The sequence below is a fragment of the Brachionichthys hirsutus genome, unplaced genomic scaffold (genome assembly GCF_040956055.1).
Source record: "Brachionichthys hirsutus isolate HB-005 unplaced genomic scaffold, CSIRO-AGI_Bhir_v1 contig_637, whole genome shotgun sequence".
NCBI classification, from domain to species: domain Eukaryota; kingdom Metazoa; phylum Chordata; class Actinopteri; order Lophiiformes; family Brachionichthyidae; genus Brachionichthys; species Brachionichthys hirsutus.
In genome coordinates, this window is record NW_027180606.1 from 10,335 (window position 1) to 36,982 (window position 26,648).

Genomic DNA, 26,648 nt, shown 5'->3' on the forward strand with positions numbered 1-26,648 from the left:
TGATGTCATGAATCATCACCAGCCGGAAACTTTGCCGGCCTTGGAGAGTTGTCGCCGTCGTAGTTTCTCGCGGCTCAGTTCGCCATGACTCAGTGTTGGATCTGGCATCACAAAGGGAGGTGCAGCAGCAGCCCTGAAGGTTCGAGGAGCGGGACTACGGGAGTGAATGCTTCAGAGATTCAAAGGACTTACAAAGTGAAGAATAGAAGCCCAAGGACGTGTTTTTCAACCAGAGCATTTGGAGTACGGTTCAGCTCTTAATGCAGACTGGAGGTAAATGACGTGTAAAAAAAAAGAGCAACGTATCTCAGAGACTGTAGGTTCTGGGAAAACGGTGATTAGATGTTGCCACGGAGTCAAACTCCTCAGCTGCAGTTGCTTTTGGTTAAGCCTGCATCAACATTATTTGCGTTTTTAGTTGCCTGTTTTCATTCTTATGGCGGGACTGGCTCCGACCCGGTCCGCATCACGCTCGACTGCGAGATAAACAAATGTCAGACCAATTAAAGACAACCTAAAAGGCCAATCGCCGCTGGAAAAAGCAAGCAGTTTGTTTCTCCGACACATCGTCCTACGTCAAACGAGCAGCTATCTCAAACGAGCCGCAAGAATGGCCGCGATGAGCACGGACATCATCCCCACCCCGTGGAAACAATATACTCTGGTATATTTAATGAGAAGGAGGAAGAGGAGCCATTCAGCTTTGATAAAGGCTTTACTTTTTCAGCTGAATTTGTTCTTTGTTGGCATTCTTTTCTCTTCAGATCTGAGAGGAGGCATGGAATTATGTCACGCTGCCAGCAAGAAAAACAAGGATTTGGACAAGGACGTTATAAAAATAAATAAAGACACATTTCAAGCAAGAAGGCAAGTGGTGAACAGAAGAAAAGAAATGCTGTTGTGAAGCTGCTGGTCTGTGCGTGTAGTGATTGTGGGTCCAGCTCGTATTAAGCGCCTTTTACACCTTTTAATTATCTGCAGTCTTCTCCCGCTGCTTTCACCGATGCAGCTCTCATCGATGAAGAACTACAACCCTCGCAGAATTCTTCTGATTTCAAAGGGTCGCATTCATTTCTGATTTCTCCCGGTCTGCTTTTGAATATCTCTTTATCTGGCATCATTACAAAGTGGAGCTTTTTCATTAATTCTCTGCGGGCGACCGTCCTTTCTTTTCTGCTTTGTGTTTGAGCGCTGGCATGTTCCTGCTCAGGCAATGAAACCACACGAGATTAAGAGAAGTATTCATGCAACCTTTTCGTTAAGAGTTATGGAGGTGTTTCTTAGGGGTTGGTTCGAGGCCCTTTAAGTTCATCCATCCATCCTCCACCGCTTATCCGGCGCCGGGTCGCGGAGGCAAAAGTCTCAGCAGGGTCTTCCAGACTTCCCTCGCCCCAGGCACCACCTCCAGCTCTTCCGGGGAGATCCCGAGGCGTTCCCAGGTCAGCCGAGAGACATAGTCTCTCCAGCGTGTCCTAGGTCTCCCCCCGAGACCTCCTCCCGGTGGGGCATGTCCGGAATACAGCCCCAGGGAGATCGTACAGGAGACATCCGAAACCAGCCCCTTAGTTTCAGTGAAGCGAAAACCTTTTGGATAATTCTTTGCTTCAGACTTTGTGGGGCCAGTTTGCTGTTCCGGAATGAAAGTACCCTGGTTTCTAAAGCGAGGTCCATAAAGACATGGTTCAGTGTCTTGGGGTTTTCCCAGAAGAGCAAAAGCTGTTCTAGTTTCAAAAAAAGGGGACCAACTCACCATCAATGAGGAATTTAGAATGGGATGTCCCCATGGTTAAAAGCAGTATCGTTAGATGACCAGTGTATAAATCTAGAGGAAACACACAGACACACACCTAAGCCACTTACCCAGCCAGTGTTCGCCGGTGATCTTTCCAAATCCCTCGCGGTAGGACTCCCATCCTCGGAAGAAGTTGACTGAGCCGTCCTCCCTGCGCTGGATCACCTGCACAGCCGGGAGAGAAAAGCAGAGCATTCAGGGTTCAGATGAGATTTGTCCTCGCACTGCATCTTCCTCATCTCATCTTCCTCCCCGTCGAGCCATTTCCAAGTCCCACTGTCCGTCTCTGAGCTCATCTGGAACTAAACTAAATAAACTCATAAATGCTTCATCTTTTTTATAGATGAATAATGCAAACGCTCTTTCCACTAAAAAGGCAATTTGTCAGAAGCTAATAAAAGGAATCCATTAAATCTCGACTGATTTTGAACGGGGACGCCAAGCAAGCTGCATCCTTAATTGATATCCCCAGAAATGAGATGATATTCACAGAACAATAATCCCGAAAACACCAGGAAAGATGGAATTTCTGCGGGATGAATTATGAAAGCCTATCGAGTAATGATGTGTGAAGAAATGTTCTTTATAGCAACCATTTAACTGACAAAATAAATATTAACACGTTTTTTTGCGTCTGTATTTGTCCGTGTGTGATGATGCATAATCTGCATCGGCCAATCAAATGTCCAGACGGGATTACATGCCGACTGTCAAAATTGGAAGCGTGCTCTGAAATTGGAAAAGCATGCAGATGCAAAATAGCGTAGGACTCGCTGTTGGGAAGGCTACGCTAATGTTGAAACGACAAAGGGAATTCCATGAGACAGTTTATGTTCAGCCTGACTAATCCCATAATACTAACATACCATAAGGCACAAGATGGCACCAGCAGCCATATTTTCCTTTAACATCCGTGCACACACAGAAGAAATTCCTGCAGGGCGACGGTACAATCTACATCCTTATCGCTTCCCATCCGCATAATTGTCTCCATCGCTGCCGTATCAGCGGCGCTTATCAGCGGCGTTTAGCAGAAAGGGATTCTTCTCCCTGTTCTCACAGAAGGAATATTCCGAATTTCATGTTCCATGAAACCATTTCCCACCTCCTCGCAGATACGTGATAATGGTCAAACAGGAGGTCTGCTATCAGATTGACGCCCCGTCCTTCTCACAGGTTTGGTCCCAGTCACGGTGAATTAGACCATCAGACTGGCGTCCCAGTTACTTCATAAGAGTCCATTACATTATGCTATACGACAGTCAAGCAGACTTTTCTTATATTAAATGGGAATCTGAGGTAAAACAAATTAAAATGACAGAGTGACCGACTGTTATTAAGATGAGAGGTAACCCGCAGGCCTGTGTTCATCATTCATAAATGATTCCAAGTTTTTAACCATCTACTCAATGTAGTATTAGTACACAGTCTAAATACTGTAAATACTGAATCCTGGAATTTTTTCCTACATTTGTAATTACTCCTTGGTCTAATTGGTTCTGTGAGAGGATTCTCACTTAGTCAGAAGTCCAGTCAGTGAGGGGTGAGGTGTCATGCCGAGCCAATGAGCGGCAAGCGTTACTGTAATAAGGTCTGTATATTTAATGTCCTCCCCTTGTTCAATTTCAATTACACATAAATAATGAAACACTCCACTGGACAGATTCATCTATCCTAGCTTATAAAGCCGGCGCGCAGTATCGACAAAACACACGTATGCATAGCGTCGCCTCTGCAGCCGCCGATGAAAGACTGGTCAGCGGTAACATTTGTATAAAGTTGTTATTACACTTCTGCTTTAAAACATCTGTCCTGCCAGCGGTGATCTCTTCTGACAAACTGGGTTCACTGCGGATTGCAGAATAAACCAACTCAGCGAAAGCATGTCTGCTACTGCTTTGGAGGCAGTTTTACGAATAAAAGAACAGAACATTGCTAAATTCTCCTTGAAATCATTACCTTCCAGCCTCCTTATCTTCCCTCGCTCCCTCCCTCTTAACCCGCCCCAACCCCATAGTCAAATAGCTGAGATAAAGAAGATGGCCAATTGATGCCGCTAAGTTAAAAGAAAAGTTTCCCTTTTCATCCATCAGGAATTGCCCACCCGTCTCCCCTGGCGCTCATTCCGCTAACGTTGAATACATACTGGAGAAAGATGAGACGCTGCTGACAGAGAGCAGAAGCAGGATGCTCTCATTGACATCATCCCTGCTTTTCCTCACAGAAACTGAGCCGTGAGACTCCAGACAGTTTATTCTTTAAGCTTTACTAAGGTAGACACCAGTGTTACCGGTACGTCTCACTACCGCGAGTCGCCACGGTGATGAGAATCCGGTCAGCGGTCACATGAACGACAGTATTCCATAGCGGCGGGTTAACCAGTCCGGGTCAAGGTTAACACGCTTGTCCTGCTGGCCTTGCTTTTGTCCACGTCTGGCATCCTTGTAAGATTGGAGATCCCCCTCTGAGCTTTAATTGCATGTTGACCCTTAAGGTCTCTCTCTTGCTTGGTGTGTGTGTGTGTGTGTGTGTGCGTGTGTGTGTGTGTGTGTTCCCCGAGAGACTTGGCACTCACAGTGAATTCATGTCTCTGGAGGTAGAAGCAGCGTTCGGATTTGGGTGATGGAGAGCAGAAAAACATTTTAGGTGACAATGACGTCACAAAGATCCCGTTCACCTGAATTGGCATTTAAATCCATGTGATCAGTTTGCCTTTGTTTGTCTGCTTGTGCACAAAGTTTGCTGTGAGCAGCGTGAAGAAGTTCTGCCGCCGCCGGCCTGCTTTATTTCTGATAACACAAGTCGAAGTGCAGACAGAAACATGCAGCCCGGAGGCAGATAAGCAGAGTGTATTAACCGCACCGATTCTCACATTATGGTCACTCGTAAAGAACTTCCTCCCAACACCGGTCAACAGCGCCATGAGAGGAAAAGGGCACAAAAGACTCTCAGAGCTGCGGAAAAATACATTTTCATTGTTGCTGGAGGAATAAAAGTCAGCCGTCCGGTTCAGAGTGTATTACCGTAAGTGTTTATGCTAAATCTCAATTCAGCGTGTTTTATTGGGCCCGGTCGATTAGATTCATCTCACCTAACCCCAGAAGCACACGGAAATGCAATTCTCACACGCCACATCCAGCCGGAGGGCAGATTCCTATCGAGGTCGGGCTTGTTCTATTTGTGTGCAGGGCCGCCGGCGTTCCAAGGATGCACGCCGACGACCGCGGTCGCGACGCGGCAGCCATCTTGTGAAAGGGTCTGCAGGTGTTTCACCGCAGGAAGTGCAGAAGGGTCCGAAAAAACTGACCTACGAAATCGACGGCGGCCGCGGCCTGTGCGTGCTGGCAGCAAACACAATAAGAGCTAATGGAACCCGGCGCCGTCGCATTCACCTGGCACTAAATGTTGTTGCAGGAAAAGATGGCCGGACTGCTTCATGCGATATTGATGTTATAATGCATTATTATTTCGGCTCGGTACAGCCGGGGGCCAGATTCGGACACATCTCAATGGATCTTTTTTTTTTTAGCTAGAAATAGCGGAATCTGACACTGCCTTGACCGTACCGGTGCTCGGACTCCACCGGGCATTTGTATTTATTTATTTATTTATTGTATTTATTTGTATCCCAACAGTATCCGGTATTCGGATCTGAGCCAAATGTAATTTGGTGGTGAGATAGACAGTTTAACATCTGTTTAGGAGGAAGTCAAGATAATTGTGGGACACTTCCCCTCCTTCTTTAGCGCTCACACTCTCCATAAGTCTTTATGACACTATTTTTACTTTATCTGTTTGCCTTGCAGCCCTTAGGTAATTAATTCTTTAGAAGTGCTGCTCTACATGCTCCAGAAAGCCCAACAACCAACCCATCTCTCAGAAACAGCAGCGCCGGAATTATCTCCACCGTTTCCTCCGAATATTTACTGTATCATAAAGAAAATCATTGCTCTGAGGAATTCTTTAATTGTGGTGGCTCACAATATGGCAAAGAAATAAGAAGTAGAAGCAGCAGCAAAGGCAGTAATTACTAAATACATGCATATATGTATGCAGTCACGCACACACAGAGTCATTAAAAGCAGAAAACTTTTAACATCCTGCTCAGTTTTCTTCCTTCCACCCGATTATCCTCCACCTTTTTACTGAAGCATGTTAAGTTAGCGTAGCGTGATGGCAGACGGCGTGATGGAAAGCATCTCAGCGGAGGAGAACGCTTGCTCTGACACGGTTTGTCAGAGCGGCTGCGTCAGCGTGGCGCCTTAAACTAGTCAAGGGATGTCTGTGACGGCTCTTCAAAGGAAGAAGTGAGTTAGAACTGCGTTGCTGCACTTGTTAAACCAAAAACTAAAATAAAAAACACGGTTATTTATGCACTAAAGAATGAGGCAAAGATAAAAAAGAGCACATTATGCAAATGAATATGTAAATAAAAGCAGTCGCAGTAAACACCCACTACAATGTACACTGTAAATGTTTTAGTCGGGGGGGGTAAATGGTTTCAATCCTGAAACATTTAAGTTGGATGAAGTAGCTGAATAATGTTAGCAAGAAAATATGCAGTCTTAAGAACAGACACATTATTCTCATTATCACCATTATCATTGCTATCATTATTATTATTCCCATTATAATTAGATTATCATCTATAATTATCGATTTCATGATAATCATTATCATCGTTACTATTTTTCCCATTATATTCGTTTCATTATTGTCAATGCAACCCATCAAGGCAGCATGTGGCCCACCTCGAGGTTTCTGCCTGTTAAAGGCGTTAGGGTTATGTATTTTTCCTCTCCTCTGTTGCCATGTTGTTCCTCTCAGTCTTGAACAGAGTGTTTGTCTAGACCTGTGCCTTGTAGACAACTTTATTGTTGCGATTTAAATGAAACTGACTTGACTTCACGATCTCACCCAGGGTAATGCGTTGCCGTGACCGAGTTGAGATCCTGTAATCTCTGCCGTGGGCGAAGGCTACCGAACGAGTTGTCTTAAGATCCTCAGCAGGATTCCTGCCAACCAGACAGAGCCCGCCCACGGGTGTACAGACGGACTCTCTGACCGGTGGACCAAAAAAACAAAAACACGGCGAGGAACCAACACAAGCCCGCTAAAGCTGATTGAGGGAGATTTACAATCTGCCATGTGACTGGAGTGGAAAGCAGGAAACGTGCCAATAGCTTGTTAGCTCCTGGCATGTACTCACTGTGCTCACACTAGGTTTATAGGTTTGGCGCTTCGGCAGCAGATGTCACTTTGTGCTGCTGCGCTGTACTTACAAAGCGAATGTAATGGAAACATCTTCAGAGAATAATTAATACATGAGCTGTGAGGCGGAGACAGATTTACAGACAGCCATCGGGAAGTACGGAAATCAAGCAGGGGGGGGGGGGATAAAAATCAATAATCACCTCCCACACATCGATTAAAGAATAGATCAAAACGGAACGGAGGATGGTAACAGGTTGATTGGGTTGTTCATAATATTGATGATATATGGCGACAAACGCAACACTGTCTGGTGAAAGCGCTCGTAAATCCAAAGCAGTCTGCCGAAGTGGCGTCTTCCAAGAGGACTTCAAGCATCTGCTGGAAACATGTTTTATAATCCTATCAGACAGACAGATGTGCTCCGAACTCCGAGGCGAACGAGAACAGAAGGACTCACACGGTCTTTCACAAACACTCTTTTTTTGCATACAGTTTCTGCATTTCTGTGTGCTCCGGCTCAGTAAAGCGATTATACCTGGCTGTGAAACATCTAAACAGGAAATCTGGTTTCCTTATCAGGTTAAGGTATTAAAAGAAAGCAGGTTAATGCCAATAGTTTTCCGCTGAGCATTTTTGAACATTTATTTAAATCTGTGGATATGAAGCGACCCAGTGCAGGCGGAAAAAACAGCCCCCCCCCCCCTTCATGGATGTTTTTTTGTGAGAGCAATCTTTTTGCCTGTGTTTTCACTCCTTCAAACAGGGCCAGGAAAACAAGCCGTTTTTTTTACAATGCCTTTTGAAGTGCAGATTTCTCCTAAATGTCCGTGGACATGAAAATGGAGCGTTTGGAAAACAAAGATGACAGCATAAATTCTGCTTGGCCATTATGGTTCTGTGTAATGAGAATGCACCTAAAACAACAACAATGGCAGATTAACAGATGGCTTGTGTTTGGTTAGCACCGATATAGGCTCTTTTATAGCATGCCTAGCTCTAATTATGAGTTTGCAAATAAACTTTTAGCGGTTTGATGCAAAAGTGACAGATTCTTTTTTACTTTTAGTATTTGAGATGATTTTTACATTCTCATGTGTGCAGATATTTTGTGAGGATAAAATGTGTGGATTCTTTTGAATTCAGGGGAAACTAGAAAAGCATTCCGCGCATGTAAACCTCCGCCAAGCAGCTCATTCCCCTCCTAATTGGATTTACACCGTCCACATGGTGATCTGGATCATCACCAAAAGGTTCTAGATTGTTCTTGGTATCCTTATACACCAACCATGAAAAGTAAAAGTGTCGACACGTGTTACCATGAAAGCAAACCAATCACACGAACGAACCCGAAGCCAGGAACACTCGTTGGACAGCGATCGCAGTCCGAGCAAAAGTTAGCTTTAGCACTCTAAAGCTTCGAGTTCAACATTTAAAACAAGGCGAAAACACATCCAGCTTTGATTTCCTTTTTTTTTTTCCAAACCAACAAACTAACGGAAATTAAATATTGACGAGCCTGTGAGCTCTGAGATACTGAAGAGCCACACTGTACACTCTGAAATGCCAAAAAAAAAAAGGCACTCCCAGCCTCTCAAAGAGCGATTCAACACGCCAACAATCGTACATTCAATCTAAAACTTTTACATTTCACTTCATGGCCGGACTGAATATTTGAGCGTGATCGCAGTACTTCTGTTAAAAGCACCATTTGATAATGCCGTCCCGCACTGCCTCCTGATATATCCACTGTTATTCATTATTCATGCTGCGGTCATTTTTAGTCCCTTCCTTTTAACAAATAAAATAGTCATAATGGAGATTACCCTCCGCGGCGAGGCTGCATTTAAATGCCATTTGAAACCTCTCTGCTCAAACCCGGAGGATTACTTTATCTGAGTGAGGGTTTGTGTGTATCCATGTTTTAGTATGACTGTGAGAAACTGAGAAACAGCTGGTCTGTTCTCACTGGACTTCTCTGGTCTAAGTTCTGTCAGACGATCCCATTGGTCCGGACCGAGCTCATATGTTTCCTCCAAACAAGAGGATGTTCTCCATTCAATACTGCAAAATCTCAGCGTATGTGTGTGTGTGCGTGCCTGTCTCTTACTATTTTCCTACTTCTCTTTTCCTCTCTTACCTTCTCTTCTTTCATTTTCCCTGTTTCTTCTCTCATCTTGTCTCGTCTTTTTTCTCTTGTCTATTCTCTCCTCTCTTCTTCCCCTTTCTTCCCTTCATCAGCTTTAAGCTCACTATTAAACTCCACCCCGGTTCATTTTTGGGTGACTTTCCCTGATAACATGGAAGGATGAGTTTATAAATGGAAACTGTGTGTGTTTGTACTGTGTGTATTGCATGCATAATAAGGATTTGATCCGTGGATCACTTTGAGTCGCGGGAATCCCAAACTCAACATTACCGTTGTCCCATTTCAGGACAACATATCCCAGGACACAGCGGGGACACACATCCTGCCCAGGTTCTGTGTGACATACTAACGTACAATTATTAATTATTTAACTAAAGCAAAGCTGCATTTATTTAGGATCTATGATTATTTACTGCGTGCAGGATGTTTTTGATATTACCACTGTGCTAGCAGTCTAAACCTTTTTTTAACCACACCTTCTTTCTTCCCCTGGATGAATTCATTTAAATACACACTTTAATAAACAAAAGTACATTTAGTAATGTCTAGTATGATAATTGGGTGAAAAATGCTAATTAGATTGTATTATTCAGTCTTCGTCTTTTGTAGAAAAACAAACCCTCCCTAAAGGCCACCTTCTCACTTCGGTTAAAATAAAACACGATGTTTCTTCTTCATATGATTCCAGAGTTTGGTAAGAACTCGGCGACCCCCCCCCCCCCCCTGTTGTGCATTTTTAATCTCCATGTCTCACTTTCTCCCCACAACAGATTCTTATGCCATCAGGGCCTCTCTTCTTCACCTCCTCTGAGTCACATCCTGTCCTCCTCTTTCCTCCTTTCCGTCCCGTTCGTCTCAGCCTCTGCAGCGGCGCTGCGGCGTGTCGTAGTATGGTAATGAGGTGGCAGCATATGGTTCATTCCGTATTTAAGCCTCGCCGTCAGGCAGGCGGTAAGCCACTCGACTCGCCGAGTGTCCCCTCTCCTTACCTGTCCTCGTGGTTTGGCGCCGCACTGATCTCTTAATGAGGCTCAAACGTTAGCACAACCAGCTCAACACACCTGGCGGGATGAGTAGGTGCCGCTTTATCGCTCCAATCTGAGCTGCTGTGCAAATCCTTTTATAGGACAATAAGTATTACTTAACATTTGTGGTAATGGGAGGGAAACTTACTAATTCATGCACGCGCACACACACACACACACACATTTACACACTGGCAGGCGAGCATGCAGGTCTATCCCATTACGCTGCACTAAGCACTCTGTCGCTGTGACAGTGTCGTTTTATTTGACGACAGGCCGCTACGACCTTGCCTACCTCGCCCGGTCTAGAATGCATAAACACACCGCCTGCCAATATAACAGTAATTTGAGCTGAAGTTTGATGCGTGCTCTATTGTATGTAATTACGGCGGAATGCGCAGTGGCCAGAACGAGATCAAAGGGAAATAAATGGCTCTACGCGCCGGGGTGATGATGTGTTTGTGCACTCAGAGAACAATGCATTGAATCCAGACTTCCGAATATAACTTCAAACAGCTCCGTGTCAACGTTTGCTCACCTCGCCGTCTATCATCCCCCGGGCTTCCAGTACAGTCTCTCTCTTAAACTACCGTTGATTTGAGTAAGGCCCAGACCTCTGGCAGATGTTTGATCAAGGAAAGGAAGACACACTTAGAGAAATTCAAACCCTGTTTGCTTTCTTTTAGGATCTGTTTCAGAAATAATATGCAAAGACAAGAAGGCTGGATTTGCAAAAATGCAAATACATACAGTCTCAGTGTTCCCGTCTCTAGCTGTTGATATACTTGCTTTGGTATGAAAATTCCTATTTAAATCAGGTATAAAAATGTTGAACTTCAAATTAGTCCACATGAAATGCGTGCTTAAGATCTCCTCGTGCCTCTGTGGTAAAACATTGATGGGATCTTTTCACACCGAAACAGGAACTGAACCTCATGTTAAGGATCTGAGCCTTTAAAAGAAGTGATTTCTGGTTATTTGGCTTAAATAAAAGCAGATTTGTAAAGATTTGTGAAGGCAAATAAAGACAAAAGCCCTTCGGGCCTCCCTTCATCTGCATTTTGAAGACCGTCGCCGCTGAGCGTTCCTTTTTGAAAGAGGTAAGACATTAAGAGTAAGACGCAGACGTCTTCCCCTTACTCACCGTCCAGCCTCCTCCGTCTGTGGTCATGTCGCAGTACACCTGGAAGCCTGCCGGGTGGTGAACCGGAAACACGGAGTAGATGCCGTCCTCTCGCTGACCACTGGCGTACAGATCGCTGCAGTCACGAGGACGGGAGCCTGCGGGGAAGCACGGAAGAAGAAAAGGTTGAAACACAAACCATGTCTACAGCCAAAGGAAGGATGGCTCTAGTGGAGGTCTGGAGGACCAATCAGAAGGCGAAGCTGATGAGATGGATGAGAGAGTGACGGGCGACCGCGGGGAAAATCCTGCAATGAAAGTGGGTTGAAATAAGGAAGAAAGGTAGATTCTCAAAGATGTGGCACGGCGAGAGAGAGAGAGAGACATTTGAGAAAATACAAGCTGTAGGAAAAAGAAAAACAAGACATGGGGAAGTACGCCGTAGGTTATGAGACATACGTTGGAGCGATACAACACAGGAGGAGAGGAAGTGGAGAGAGTATGCAAGAGACATGCAGAGGAGGAGAGGAGACGGGCTGCAGCAGAGCAGAACAGCAGCGCCCTTGTCTGAGAGTGAGAAACACATTTTAGACGAAGGATGCAAAATCTACTCCCGCAGAATCCGGGGAAGAAGTCTTTTGATGAGGACAATATGATAGATTATTCATGCCGGCCTCCATAAGGTCAAAACCCCTGAAGTTAAAACAGCCAGCAGAGTTCTTGAAAAGGCCATTCAAGATTTTTTACAGTCCCTCCATGATATGCGATGTTTGATCTTCCTTAAGCTTTCCCATTTCTCGCATCGGTTGCTAAGCTCCGACTTTCATCATCATCATCATCGCACATAGATGGCCGAATTTTTCAGTTTTTCTTTTCATTACAGGAAACCGAAACTGAAAAAAAAAAAATCCCATCATCATTACTTAAGAATCTGGTCCCCTATAACAACAGCTTGTGAAGATTTTCAGTTTAATGATCCCCTTCAGCCGAGGAATGAACTCCTCCAAAGACCTCCCACCATGACTGGACTCCCCCAGGGCCACTTAAGCTTGGTGTGTCTTCTTTTTCTTTGTTTGGACACAGATTTAAAATTCTTTACTGAACAGTTTACAGCGTTTATTTTGAATATTTTCTGTGTAAAAGTCCTCCATCAGCTAGCTTGCATGAGGTGTCATTTCTCATATATCTAATATGCAGTTGAAGTAATTTTTTAATGCTGTGATGTCACTGAGGCAACAAAGCAGCAGTCAGAGGAAAGAGGCAGCAGAAACGTCACAAACGTGGAACCAGCACTATTAACGCTGAACGTTACACTGTAAAAAAACAAAAAGCCAAATGTTTTTAAATTAAGTTGAATTCCGATCTCATACCTACAATGTTATTTGCTACATGCTAAGTTATGTGATAGCAATGATGTGACAAAACTACATAACATAAACCCTTCTTAATATGACTTGTGTCGGTTTTGTTGTCAGTATGACATTAATTCCCATTTTAGGGTCGGCCGTATTGTTCCTCTGTCATCATTGTTTCCTGTCTCCAGTCTTACCCGGATTCCCTAAGACCATTGCTGGCAAAATCCTAACCTCCTCGGTGGCGGTAATAAGCGTCATTAGCTCAGCTCTGCCCAGTAAGAGCACATCTAAATATACAAACCGGACTGGTGCGCCTGTCAAATAAATGTGTCCCCAGTCGGAGGAAGCAACGGCGTGAAAGGGTTGAAAGAAATAATCAATCCCTTTTTGGAAGGTAATTCCGGTGAAGAGCTGCTGCCACTGTTTCCTCTCATCTCACGGCGAGCGATGGGTGCCTTCTTGAAACTGCCATGTTCTTTCTTCTTGAGATTGCCGTCTCATTGTCCAGATTTAATTTACCGACTGGAGTGAGATCAATCAGTCCACCTTCAGACGTCGACGCCGCGATTTCCCGTCCCAGTGGGTTCTCCCACTACTTCCTTCTTCCTCGTCCGTGTCGGACAACAAGCGGTTTGTAAATGAACGCCCGATACAAACCGTCTTCGCCTTCCTTCTCTGCCCGGCCTGCTTTGATTGCTAGTTGGCGCCGATCAACAGAGAACAAGATTTTGTTTGTACTGACTTTTGCATCCTCTCCTTGGTTTAATATGTCATGTGTACATTCCTTCGTTATTACTATTAATTTTCTTGTTTTTGCCTGACAGCAGACTGGACTTTAACTTGTAGATCAGCTGTAGAGCCAGAGTGTGCCGGTTCTGCAGCGGCTTCGTTCGACTTGGAGACCCAGCCGCTTTCAGATAGCGCTGTCAGATTCTGCTGTCAGATTCGGAGCCACGTGACTTTGAGAAGCTAATATGTTCTTGTGGGAATCCAAAGCAAACAGTGCAGAGATGAATACTTTAAATACTTTAAGGCACGGCGGGACAGACAGGCAGTCAAAGATATTAATGAGCGATCCCCGTGCTGAAACACACAGACGCTCAAACTGTGCTGGTGTGGAAACATGCGTCTTTGCTGCTTATTTTACCTCGGCGTGCACAATTAAGAGGTAAAATTCAACATTCAATTAGTCAGATTTTCTCTAATTATACACAAACAGCAAGGTGACAAATCTATATGTATAGATCAGAGGCGAGTTTCATTGAACCCAACCGCGTTGGGACACGAAAACGAGTTTGTCCAGAATCAACATGAATGCGGCATTCAGAGCAGAAGCCTCTACTCTTGACAGTTATTTACTCTTTGCATGGGTTAATGTCGCACACTCGAAAAAACTATGATTAAAACAACACCAAAAATTCAACTGCGAATTAATTAAACCCGAGAATAATTACATCAGGGAAGGTATTTCCACTCCGAGTGGACGGAGGTGTCGCTATTTTAAGACAGTTTTTTAAATCCTTCCTCACAACCTTAAGATGCATCATTGTGGGTACCATGAGCCACGTATCAAAACGGCTGCATATGTCAGTATATGTCACAGCTGCTCGACGGATTTTAAGCACATGTTGCCCCCCCACCGGCATAAATTGGAGCAGCTCATTTTGGAAGCCTCTAAATAATGAGCTGTAATGGCGGCCGGACAGCTGAATGGGCCGGACACCTGTTTTCCAGGAGGCGCAGTGTGAAATAATGAGACCGGAACCAGCCAGAACAGCTTTGATTCAGTGCAGCCAATGGTGCCTTCACCGTGTCATTGGATGTCTGCGATACTTCAGATCATTAAACATTTATATGAAGAAATAATATTTAAAAAAATGTTGAATTATTACAATTTTCTTTTTTAAGCAAATTGTGAATTCTCTAAAATGAGCAGAATTGCACAATAAATGACGGCTCAAACCTTGATTTTTAACCCCGTAATCGTATCTATTTCATGTCGTCCTATCATCTTTGACAGATGGCTGTTATTGCGTGCTGTGCTTAGAAATTGACTAATGGCCTCCTTCACAACGGAGGACTATTGCGTCTGTCTCTACTGTTGCTACAAACACTGCAGAGGCAGCACACAAGAAAAAACGAAAATCACGCTCGGTGAATTACAATGAAGTCCTGATTCTCGGCTGGGTTAAGCCTCTGGTTGAGATCTGCGATAATCCCTCTATCACGCGATTTATAATTTAATGCCACCCAGACTGTTTTATGGTTTTCTTCAGATTCTAGGCTTTTAGCTGATACAATAATTTATTGGACCTACTTTATTCGGGATAAAGACAATTTTTTAGCTGAAACCAAGAATGCAATCTTGATATCCTGAGGTGATGATGTCATCATTCAGGGTCCACGGAGCTCATTTTCTCACGATAACCGGTAAACTAAGAAATGAATAGATAATTAGACATGGTATATAAGAAAACAACATCCTCAGACGGACGCAGAACTTTGAACTGAAACAATATAAATGCTTTGTGAACATATCAGGGTGGCATGGTGGCGTAGTGGGTAGCGCTGTTGCCTCACAGCAGGAAGGCACCGGGTTTGAATCCTATCTGTGTGGAGTTTGTATGTTCTTCCGTGTTCTCCAGTTTCCTCCCACCTCAAAAAAGGTGAGCTTCATTGATTGCTCCAAAATTGTCCGTGGTGTGTGATGGATGGACGGATGGACGGATGGACAGATCAACAGCCCGGTGATGCAAACACTGCGCGACAGATCTCCACAGCGACTGCACTACACAGCTCATGAGCCGTGATTCGTGAAACGGCCGCACAGTGTGCACGGACAGCCCTCGCTTTGCTCCGCGGCGGCCTATGGAACCGTGGCCACGGGGTTGGATGCCGTAGTTTGTAGCGTGTCCTGGAAAAAGCTTTCCAGTGGGGTTCTGCCTCGGGCCTTTTTCTGCATCAGAAACAGCTCAGGGGAGAAAATATATATATTCACATCTGCTCCATGGCCGCTGGATTAGGTGGATGAGATGTCGTCCGGGGAAACGAACTGATATCATCGGGCGAGGACGGTTTGAATTAGGATGGATGAGAGGCGGACCACAATGGAATATCATTTTAGAGACTGATGGAGTCAGCAAGCAGAGGGTTGGATCTGAGCGGGGAAACGGCGACGGAAGGTCAAACATATGCGGAGACATTTATACAAACAGATCCAAGATGAACAGCTGGCAAACAAATCTACAGAGAAAGAATCCAGTCATTCCAAATTAGGTGGACACCACGCTTCACGCCTCTCACCGTTGGCGCAGCCCTTGAGCCGAGCTCCTCTGACCGGCGCCCTCTGCAGGTCGGCCTTGACGCGTGCCTTCAGCCCCACATTCTCCTTCTGCATGGCGTTGAGAGCGTCGCTCACGGAGTTCACCACCTTCACCATGTTGATCTGGCTGTCTGACAGCAGCTGCAACACAAACAGCGACAGAGAAGAAGAAGAATACACGTTTATGCACGTTTGCCTTGATACGATTAGAACGCCTCCGGTGGGAGGGGAGTCACCTGACTGTTGTCTTTGTTTTGTCTAAGTCCTTGCTAACAGCCTGCCGGTGCTGCTCTTTTCCCAGAGCCAGCGAGGACAGTCCTCACACTGGTCTCAACCGCACGACCGAAAGACTTTCCACAAAAATGAAAAACGCTCTGCATTATATTAAAACCCAAGGGCTGTTCCGAAAAGCAGGTTAGTTCATCTTTAAATGTTTGGTGTTCTTTGTGAAACGGTAATATATCTTTGACTCAATTTGCAGTTAATGGGCTGAAACATGCAGAATATTTACCGCTGGTATGCCACAGTCCTTCAGGGACCTTTACAAACATACGAGAGCAAAGCCTGCTCTGTGTTGCAGGAACCGCTTTATACCCCGTCCCACAATGCACCCCGGCGAATGCTGCAAAAACACCCTGTGGGGAAGACTGGTGATGAATGAGCGGGGGTAACCTATGAGCCGCCGCGGTCGCCTCCTTACCTGCAGCCTTTTGTGTCCTCTTCACTGTTGAAAGGTCGTGCTTTAACGCGCCGCCATGGTTGGCTAACCGCTACGCGGGCAGATGTTAGACCTCGTATGTATACAGATGCTGCACACGTACCGACGTACTCATTTAACGACGACTCAGGCTTTCAGAAATGTAAAAGTATGTTTGGAGACTCAAACATACATATATGCTCCTCCCCTTTTTTCCTTGTCATGCGGATTCTGGAATGATCCAGGGTGTCTCTGGGGGGGTCGTATTTGTGTTGAGTGTGAATAACATTTAAATCTCTGGCAATGAGCTGTTTAAACTGTCTTTGAGTGATTCGCTGTTTGCAACTGCTAAATCCTATATTTTAGCAATAAACCTGGGATCATTTGAATAATTTTACATCTGACTGTGTGCGCCGTACCCACAAATACAAAGACAGCTAAAACAAAAACGCCATCTGAGAACCTAGGCAGCATAAAGCAAGCAAAACTTGGCTTTCTGCTGCAAGAGTGTGTCGTTCAGACGTTTATTGTGACGAATGGTGCAACGTTTTTAAAATGATTTATTGTAAAAGCGTTGAGAAAACTCTGGTTCAGCCTTCAGATTTGAAATTTCAATTAAATTGAGAAGGAATGTTTTTTAACCTTCAACAAGGAGGAAGCTATTATTCTTGTCTGTTCCAATAGTGTGTGTGTGTGTGTGCGTGCGTGTGTGTGTGTGTGTTCTTAAATAGAGTCTTAATTGGTGTAATTAGCCGTGATTAGACAGCCATCAGGTGTCGACGGACTCTTTAGTGAGTCCAGCTTTAAAAACAAGCATGTTTGGGTGTTTCTGTTTCCCTTTATTTTGTCTGTCAGAGTCGATGTTTTGTCTCATCGGGCTGAACTTTTGTGCCGTAAATAAAACGATTTCGGCAGATGTTTCATGTTTAAGAGACATAAGTGTTGTTTCACCTCACAGACGACAGGATTAATCATTTAACAGAGGAGCTAACCAGCAGATACATCAATCGTCGTTTCTGTTGGGCCTCCATCCTACAAGACAGCAGATCCCAGAGGCAAGTAATATATATATATATATATATATTCACGAAGTTGATGGTTCTCCACGGGGTCCAGTTAAGCTGACTGATAACCTCATCCTTCGCTAACGTGCAGCGCTCCGGCGGCGGTGCAGCTCCCAGACGTCTCTCTGCTCGCATCCTCGCCTTTTTTATCATTTTCTGACAGCCGTGATCCAGAAGCACATCTTCATCTGACTTCGACCTCCGCCTCAAACAGGCGTAGGTGGCAAATTGTTTTCCTTCAGTCCGATAATCCAGATGTAAACGTTTTTTATCGTGTTTGATAAATGCAACAATTTGAGATGTAAAGATTTGAGCCTTTAATATTTGACTTGGTCTTACGGCGTTTGATTTAGTCGCTGCATTCCTCTGGTTAAACAGGGAGGCCTCTGAAGCAAATGAACCATGAATAAAAGATTGCCCAGACGATGGATAGAACCTGTTGTGGGTTGTGTGTAATTAAAGATGGTGGGATGGCCCTGTGTACCAGCCAGATTAGCCATACTCCAACAGCCTCCCCCCCGTCAGTATGTCCCATATTTAATTTATCTCACAGTCTGCCTCCACAGTTTTCACATGTACCCCATTGTGCGACTTGACAAGGCACAAAAGGAGACAAATATATGTTGTTTCTAAAGTATATTTGTTGATGCTTGGTTCTTATTACATTTACCTGTAATTAGAAGATAACAATTTTATCTTAACCCCCCCATGTGTTTCCATTGTTCTATATTTCTGTTAAAACATTTAATCGTGCCACCAGCACAATATGCTTGATTAAGTTTGATATTTTTATGCAACCTTTAGCATTATTTAGACTTCCTGGTTCCCATCCGTCACTGGAATGCTGCAACAAGCCGGGGGTGGGTTTGACTCGCCGTCCCCGGAGGACTTTGTGTCCGCCGCGATGTAAAACGGTTTTCTGCAGCGGTCGGGTTTTGCCCAGTTCTCCGCTAGGATTGTGGGTGTCTCTCATCCACAACATTAATATTCCGCTGGCATAGAATTTGCTTTAAACTTGTGGCTTATGGTTTAGGGAAATCAGTAAGTCACACTCGTCCTCACAGCCTTTATCTCCTCGCAGTCATCTTGTAGTCAGACATGGCGGAAAATGTCACATCAATGGAATGTGTGAACTACGCTTCTGTCGGTGGACCAGTCGGAACCTGGCCCACCCATATTTTTTAGAGATATTTGGGTGCTGCCGAACGTTCTTTTCACTCCTCCCGAGCTCAACCTAGTGTGTGAGTTTTATACACAGCTGCCGACATTATGACAACTGTTAAAAGCAGTGGCACAAGAGAAACAGTACGAGGAGACGGCAACCCGAAGGCCGCCAAAGAGGCCGCCGTAGAGGCCGCCAAAGAGGCCGCTGGGATGTTACACTGGAAGTATTTCAGATGTTGCGACTCATTTAAATGCAAATGTTAGTGCTTTGGCGTATCTTTTGTGGTTGAGACTGCAAGCAGTCACTGTGAAAAATGAAAATGTCAAAAAAAAGAAGCCTCGATCCTAAAACCACTGCAATCAGACTCTGCGGCTCATTTCCTCAGGGGCATTTTGAAGGGTTTCTTTCTTATTTGGCAGGGCGAACTGTTCTTCGGGGAGGGCCGCGCTGAGCCATTACTAACACTGGCACAGTCAGCTCTGTGTCTTATAAATCAGAAGTTCTGGCCACAGGTGGCCCATAGATCACAGCCGCACCATGGTGTCGGGCCGAAACAGCGGATGTGCGCGCCGCACGCCTTGCCTCTAAAGAGGAAATCAATCACGTTGAGTGTCTGGCCCGCTGGCACCACCTCCAGTCAGTGCCCACTGCACTATGCCACCAACACCACATTAACAGTAAATTTGCCTCCATTGAGCCCCCAATCAGCACCCGTGGCGTCCGTTGCCTGTGGCGTCAGAGCGGACTGATGCATAGAGGTTTTTTTTTTTAATTTCTCTGCGTTCTCTAAACAATGTTGAACCCCGAGCTCAAGACATCAGGATTTAAAAGAAAGATTGGCAGGAGCGGAATGCATTCAGCTGTTTGAGATGTATGTCTGGCAGCTATGAAATCTATTTACTGCAAAATGGAGAAACCGAGCCCGATGGGCCAAAATTAAATGAGCATGTAGTGGGAAGATTCTCCACGCACATTTAGGAATAAATCAATCAATATGGACAGCGCGAAACTAAAGGGGTCTAATTATGTTTTCATCAAACGTGGAAGAATCTGACGTTACGTTAGCCAACTGGATTAATGTTCGAGATGTTCCATTTCTGGCATCATGATATACATCCCTTCCCCTGTAACCGAGTCCGAGTCATCCGAGGCAGCAAATGGGCCGGTCTTTGAGTCTCCCTTCTTTTTCAGAGGAAAATATTGTATTATATTCATCGGATGACTCAAATATCAAGTTTTTGCACGTAAAACATGTTTAGCTCCTCTAATAAAATGCATTGCACAATTCTATATATTTGAGGTTGTGGATTAGACAAACCAACATCATAAACGGAGCATTTGAAAACATATGCATTTTATCATAACGCTGATTCTACTCGCTGTGGATTTTATTAAATGTCTGACGAACACACTTCCACCGCTTCGACCAATCAAGCGCCACACAGGTTGACGTTCTTTCACTCCTGCCGAGAGAAATTGTCTCCCGTCCTGGTGACATAATTCCATCTCTTTTAAGGCAATTTCATTTGCGTAATAATGAAAGTACTTGTGTGATTGATTTTACGGCAGCATCAGCAACATCTCAAGCTCAGAGAACACAGCTGAAATGTAACATTTGGGCTGTCCTGGGAGACGATAGGACACACAGAGAAACTTGGACATGACCTTACATCGATGTTGCCGCGTTGACATGTCTCACCTGTATGAGGCGTCCCTGCTCCGCCTGCAGGGTGTTCAGGTCTTGTCCCAGGTTGCCCTGCCCTCTGCGCAGCGATTCATAGTCCATCTTCAGTTGCCCTGCGTGGGCTGACAGCTTGGCTACCTCCTCCGCCAGACTGACAAGAAGAGCCCGGTCCTGCCCTTTCACCGACTTCAGGTCGGAGTCGTGGTCGGTTAGCGAGTGCAGCAGCGATGTCTGCACGCCCTCCAGCCGCAAAAAGTTACTGTTGTAGTCGGGGCAGTTGGGGTCGATGAAGATGTTGATGCGAGAACCGTCGCCTCTCTCGACGGTGACCAGCGCGTTGGCTTCATCCTGATTGGTGGAGATGTGGGGTAGGCCGTCGGACATGGGCGGCGCCTGGTAGTGGTTCATGAAAAGGATGGTTCCGGTGACGGTTACGGCCAGCAGCACGGCCACGAAGAGAAGGATGGTACAAAGCAGGTAGCTGCAACTCATTCTCTGAGCGTAGGGAGGAAGGAGGGAAGGAGGGGAGAGAGAATGTTAGAATCAAGGATGCCACAACGGCACAAATTACAACAAAACGCCCGTTCCAGTCAAGAAGAGATGACCTTCAGCCATTGCTGGGAGCTCGTTTGAAAGCCACGAGCTCAGCGGCGCAGTCGTATTCCCATCTGTCAAAATGACTGCTTTATGCAGCCACATAATGCAGATTCCTGCAAATGCCAGACTTCTTGAAGATTGCAATCGCTCTCTTCTCAACTGTTCCTTTACTTCTGTCGTTTTGCTTATATCTGTGGGTTCCAGCATTGTGGGGAAGTAGAATTCGAGCCGACAGCCGCACTCACTGTGACTAAAAGCCGGTGGACTAACTAGAACAACCCATTCCGTCTGTCCATCAATCCCCTTTGTTTCGGTAATATGGACATTTACACATGCACCCATTCATTTATCCAGAATTATTTCACCATGTCACAGCCCACTTTCTAAAACACATGGCTTTGATTAATCACGCGACAAAAATGAAGAGGATTCTGACTGAAATCGATCGAAATTCAAGCCTCAGCTGCGCCACATGAGCGTGATCAATGTATTTCAACTCTCATATGTAATAATTTAATAACTCAGGCAGCCTTTGTAAGTGAATACCTTTATCATGAGACCTTGGCGAGATCGCTGTCCCCCCCCCCCCCCCCCCCCGCGCTCTGGGCTCCAGGATGTCTGCTGTGTTATCATGTTCCGTCCATGTGAGAGAACACACGGTTAATAAAACCTAGACTGATCTCTTTGTCACGAGGGGATGAGACATGGACCGTGTATTTGACCTTCCTCCTTTCAGTTCTTTCAATAGAACTCAAACACAATGCCAAAATAAGCATCTCTCAAAATGTTCTATTCATGAAACATCTGGCACAACTCAAGGTCTAACTAATCACAACTTTTAAAAAAAACAAAGAACAGACCGTTTCTGTCCAGTCCATCATCAGAGCGCTGACCGTGCATTAGTGGGAGGATGCAGACCAGAGACACTTCTGGGATATGGGCATCACACACAAAAACATCAAGGCACCAATGCTCTATCTTTCCGTCTCTGAGACGGGAAGGAAAACAATAAAAAAGTGAATAGAACGGTAGCCAGGAAGAGAAGGAAAAGCAAAGGAGACTCAGACAGCCAATAGAAATGTAAATGAATGAACAGAGAGTACAATGCTCTTAGAGGAAAAGGGCAGACATCAACCAGTAGCAAAGTCTCCATTAACTAGACCATAAAAGGCCCGCGTGAAGGCCCTTTATGATCCGGATCCATTTTTCCACTGAAGTCGAGAGACCAATGGCTAGGAGAGAGCAATATGGGCCGGCAATGCCTGATTAACGATGCCTGGCTCCTCCTCCATAGCTCCCTCCAACTGAATCAGCGACTGATCGCTTGTGCTTCGTATCAACACTGGGAGATCTTCCCTCAGTGAGAATATGTGGGCAGGTGTGTGTGAGCGTGCCTTTAGTGTCTGTTTGTAGGTGTGTGGGAGTGTGTATGTGTGAGTGCAAGCTCATTAATATGTAAATGAGCTGCACAAGCACAGTGAATTACACTAATAGACAGCTAATGGTCTGTTTAACGGGAGAGGTTTATGGTTCCTTTAATGTGAGGAAAATCAGTTCTGTTGTCCAGGAAATAGTCCCATCCGTTGTGCAAGCGTTTAGGCAGAAGGCATTAAAAAACAAAGGCTGTGTCTGATGACAGCCAGGCCATATGGGGGTCCGACTGTGACTTAGGATGGGAATAACCCACACTCAGTTTGTCTGTCGACCCAAAGTGGGCTTATTTGATATCTAAGGATCATTTTCGACAGACAACGAGCCCTCTGCTCCTCTAATTATGAGTCCAAGCGGATGCACACAAAGGGGGGGTCCACGTGGGAGCCGATTGTTTTGCTCACTCGGGGCCCCATTTGTTAGCCCCCGGCTTCATTCACAACCTCACATCATTGGTGGACAGATTTTGGGCCTGGAGCCAAATTTTGCTGAGGCTTGTGAGTTCCCCGCTGGATTCCCCCGAGCATAACACACACACACACAAAAATCGAACATAAAAAAATTCATGGATAATTGTTTTCAGCCAGGGAGTAGAACCCAACACAGTTTCCCAAGAGCTGTGCCAATGTGTACTTCTGCATTTTCAGCTTCTGTAAAGCCAGACTTTGGTTCTGATGCGCCACGCAATCTGCAAAGAGGCTATATTTAAAATCAGTTTAATTTATCATACATACACTAACATATAGATTTGTTTGTGTTTGATTTGTGACGCTTGTCATGGGCCAGTCTATTTCCTGTTTTATTTTGAAAGTGTCTTTTCCCTCCATGTTTTTTTTTTTTCTTCCCTTTAGATTGTGTATTGATTTCACCTGTGTTCAGTTCTCACCTGTTCCCCATCTCCCCTCCCTGCATATTTTTCTTTATCCTCTTCTCATCTACTTTTGGCATTCCCACTCTTCCCCCCTTTTTGTTTTTGAACATTTGTTTTGGTGATTATTGGAATTTGTGTTGTTTTATTACCACAGGCATATAAGCCTTCAGGGCTTTATACCAAATGATTTAATTGCAGCAGACACAAGACAACACAACATACAATAATATTATGTGGATTCATGATGCACAAGCATGCATAATTAATTTACCCACAGGCATTACTACCATTTAATTTTTTATTTTTTTGCAATAGGCAGGTACATATTGCACGTTAAAAAACAAAAGCTTGCACGGCTTTGTCAGAAGGTTCACATCTTTGCGTTTCTGCACCAGGACACATCATCACAGGAAACAGCTCCAGGGGAGAATAGATTTTTTTTTTTTTCCACTCACTTTGTTTTAATTCACCATGTAGACTTTGAAGTGCGCTATGAAATCTCACTTTGCATGTCAAACAGTTTGTATGTCTGAGTGTAGGTGCAGCTGAGTGATTGAGTGGGCTCAGCTGTGAGTGCCTGTGCTGTGTATAATGTGTATAATGGCCTCATGCTGCAAAATGGCTGCAGTGCAACATTAGAACAGCTTCACTGAGCTCCATCGCCAGCGGGGCCGAGACATCAGTGGCAGCCGTCATCTATACTGCAGTAAATATTCATCGCTAGCATACTGACTGTTAACTTAACGTGGAGGAGACGTACGACGGCCTCCGATAGGCCGACGGTGAGGCGCACGTTCATCCTTGTCGCTTAATAACACAGCAGGAGCTCGCTCCGTGATTAGTGGCCACCTTTCAGATTGTCCTATCTCACTCAGCTCATTCCACAAGCGTGGGATTTGAGGAGCAGGACGGGAGATCCCCCGATGAGCAGATGGGAGAGGCAAATAATGATAGAGGATTCCTCTCAATGAAAACGTTGGTCTCCCTCGCCGATGCGTTGGCAGGCGCTTCTCAGAGGGAAGGTCTTATCTGCTCATTAGCCAAAGAGGAGACCAGGAGAAGTTGTGCATCCTCTTTCTGTCTCTGTCACTCACTTTGCCTCTTCCGCCTTTTCAACAACACAAATGTGTGCAGGATGAGTTGCACATTAATGCTGCCCAGTCAATGTACATAAAGGCACAAACGACTTTAAGTGCTGATTAGGGTGCACATAGCAAGCCTGGAGGGATTCACACCTATTTTTAATCTCTGGTTCATTCGCCTGCAGCTTTGCACCAATTTTCAACACATAGCTTCCCAAATTCTGCCATGAAATCGGGCTCATGATCACTGCGCTCAGTTCAGAGGATCTGCACGGCTTAATCTGCAGGGCTTAATCCCGTCTAATTCCTGTGTGTTTCAGTGCTTGAGGTGAGGCTGTGCCATCGATGTGGCTTGATGGCAAAACATGACGCTTAATGTGCAATAATCCCTCACACTGCCGTCACCAAAGCAATGAGAAGGCAAGATTGTGATGAAAATCACAGTAATCCTCACCACGGTGAGCGAGTTTCCAATGAAAGTGTTGCATGTTTCTGGCAGAGGGAAGGTGTGATGGAATATACAGGCATAAATGAAGCAATAAACTGCTTCATTCCTGTCAGTTTCAATCAGTTCCATCTGTTTATGTACTCCTCGATGTTTGCCGGGACCTGCACCAACCTTCAATATGCAGTTTGACAGTGTTCCAGGGAAATCAAACTCATTGAGAGTTCAATCAACAAATCAATTTGTCAAGCTAAACACCAACTAAAGAGGGATTTTTAGACTGAACAAGCTGATAGAGGGAAACATCTTTTTTACTGATTTTTTACCGATCTCGGCTACAAATTGTGAAAAGATTGATGAACACAATTGTGGAATCTAATTTAGTTTAAATTCCAATAGGTCCGGATTTACATCATTCTGATGTAACCCACATGCATCTGTTTGCCTGTTTATGTATTCGATGCAATGCAGCGACAGGGTCTTACCTTGGCCGGGGTCTCCCTGGCGGGTTCTGAGTCTGACCAGCGGTGTTTGAGCTGGGAGGGGCTGGGCACACACTCACAGAACGTCTGCATGGGACAAACACATAAGGGCCACCAGTGTTGGCGTTTGCTCGAGTCACATGTGCAATAAAGCATGCAAGCACATGCGCACAAACCGGCGGGCGTGCATGAGGCGAGGATTTTGGATCTGTGCGGGGTCAACTTAAGTGTGAAAATACTTTCACGCAACGCATCAACGCTGGTTTTAATTGGCCAGTTTTTCCAGATTGGTGGAAAATGGTACCCTTTATTGTTTGAAATCATCCTTAGCATTGTAAGGTCACCAGCTGATGATGTCAGTATCATGTCGGTTAGGGCGTTCCCGAAACAGCAGGACTCTGGCCCAACCAGAACCAGAGCCTTCAACACAGGTAACACTGAGGACGGACTGTCTAAGCTCCAGTGGACTCCGTGTTTCCAAGGGTGGACATGGAGATTCTGACAGCAGCTGCATATGGCTGGTTAGCTCTGACTAGCAGCTGGCTGTTCCCGCTAGAAGGAACAGGACTCAAAAACGCCACGGTTGCTGTTTCCTCGCCCCCCCCCCTTCACGCCCGGATTGCGCTAGCTCCCTCTTTCAAGAATTGTAGAAAAGTATCGGCAAAGCACATTTTCTAAAGCAAACCCTCCAACCAGAAAAGACGTTATAGTTTCGAGATGAATCACGCTGTCGCTGATAAACTACAACCACCTCACCCACACACACATAGCTACACACCGACATAAACACATCTTAACAAGTACGTGCACATCTCAGAGGTATCAGTGGATTCAATACTTTATGATAGGCTCTGTACGTCTTCCTAGAGTCTGCAGCATCCTCGGTGAGATTCCTCCCACTCCAAAAGAACTGAAAGACTGAAAGAGCTTTTCCTTGACTAAGTGGGGACAGCATGTGTGGAATAGAAAGCATTTACATATGCAGGCCAACGTGGGCGCTTGTAGGCGCTATCTCAACAACGTGTGCTGGAGAACACGTCCGTTTTGTGCCTGCGTGTGAACGGGAACACTTCTAGCTTCGACGGGGAACATGCAGGAATGGCGTTCCATGACCTTTAACAGGGGCGCTCCCACTGTGGAATTGCTCAATTAG

The 26,648-nt window shown here is 45.2% G+C and overlaps 1 protein-coding gene across 1 annotated transcript in view; it reads right to left on the reverse strand.

The window, feature by feature from the left end:
* Positions 1 to 1,860: 1,860 nt before the first annotated feature.
* The window catches only part of LOC137916171 (fibrinogen C domain-containing protein 1-like), a gene marked incomplete at both ends in the record, with an annotated part of 41,680 nt that continues 16,892 nt past the window's right edge, over positions 1,861 to 26,648 (reverse strand). Inside the window, 5 exons of the mRNA XM_068759252.1 lie at positions 1,861 to 1,957; positions 11,322 to 11,458; positions 15,959 to 16,118; positions 20,603 to 21,082; positions 25,499 to 25,582. Coding sequence (XP_068615353.1) covers positions 1,861 to 1,957; positions 11,322 to 11,458; positions 15,959 to 16,118; positions 20,603 to 21,082; positions 25,499 to 25,582 — 958 coding nt within the window. The remainder of the gene's footprint in view (positions 1,958 to 11,321; positions 11,459 to 15,958; positions 16,119 to 20,602; positions 21,083 to 25,498; positions 25,583 to 26,648) is intronic.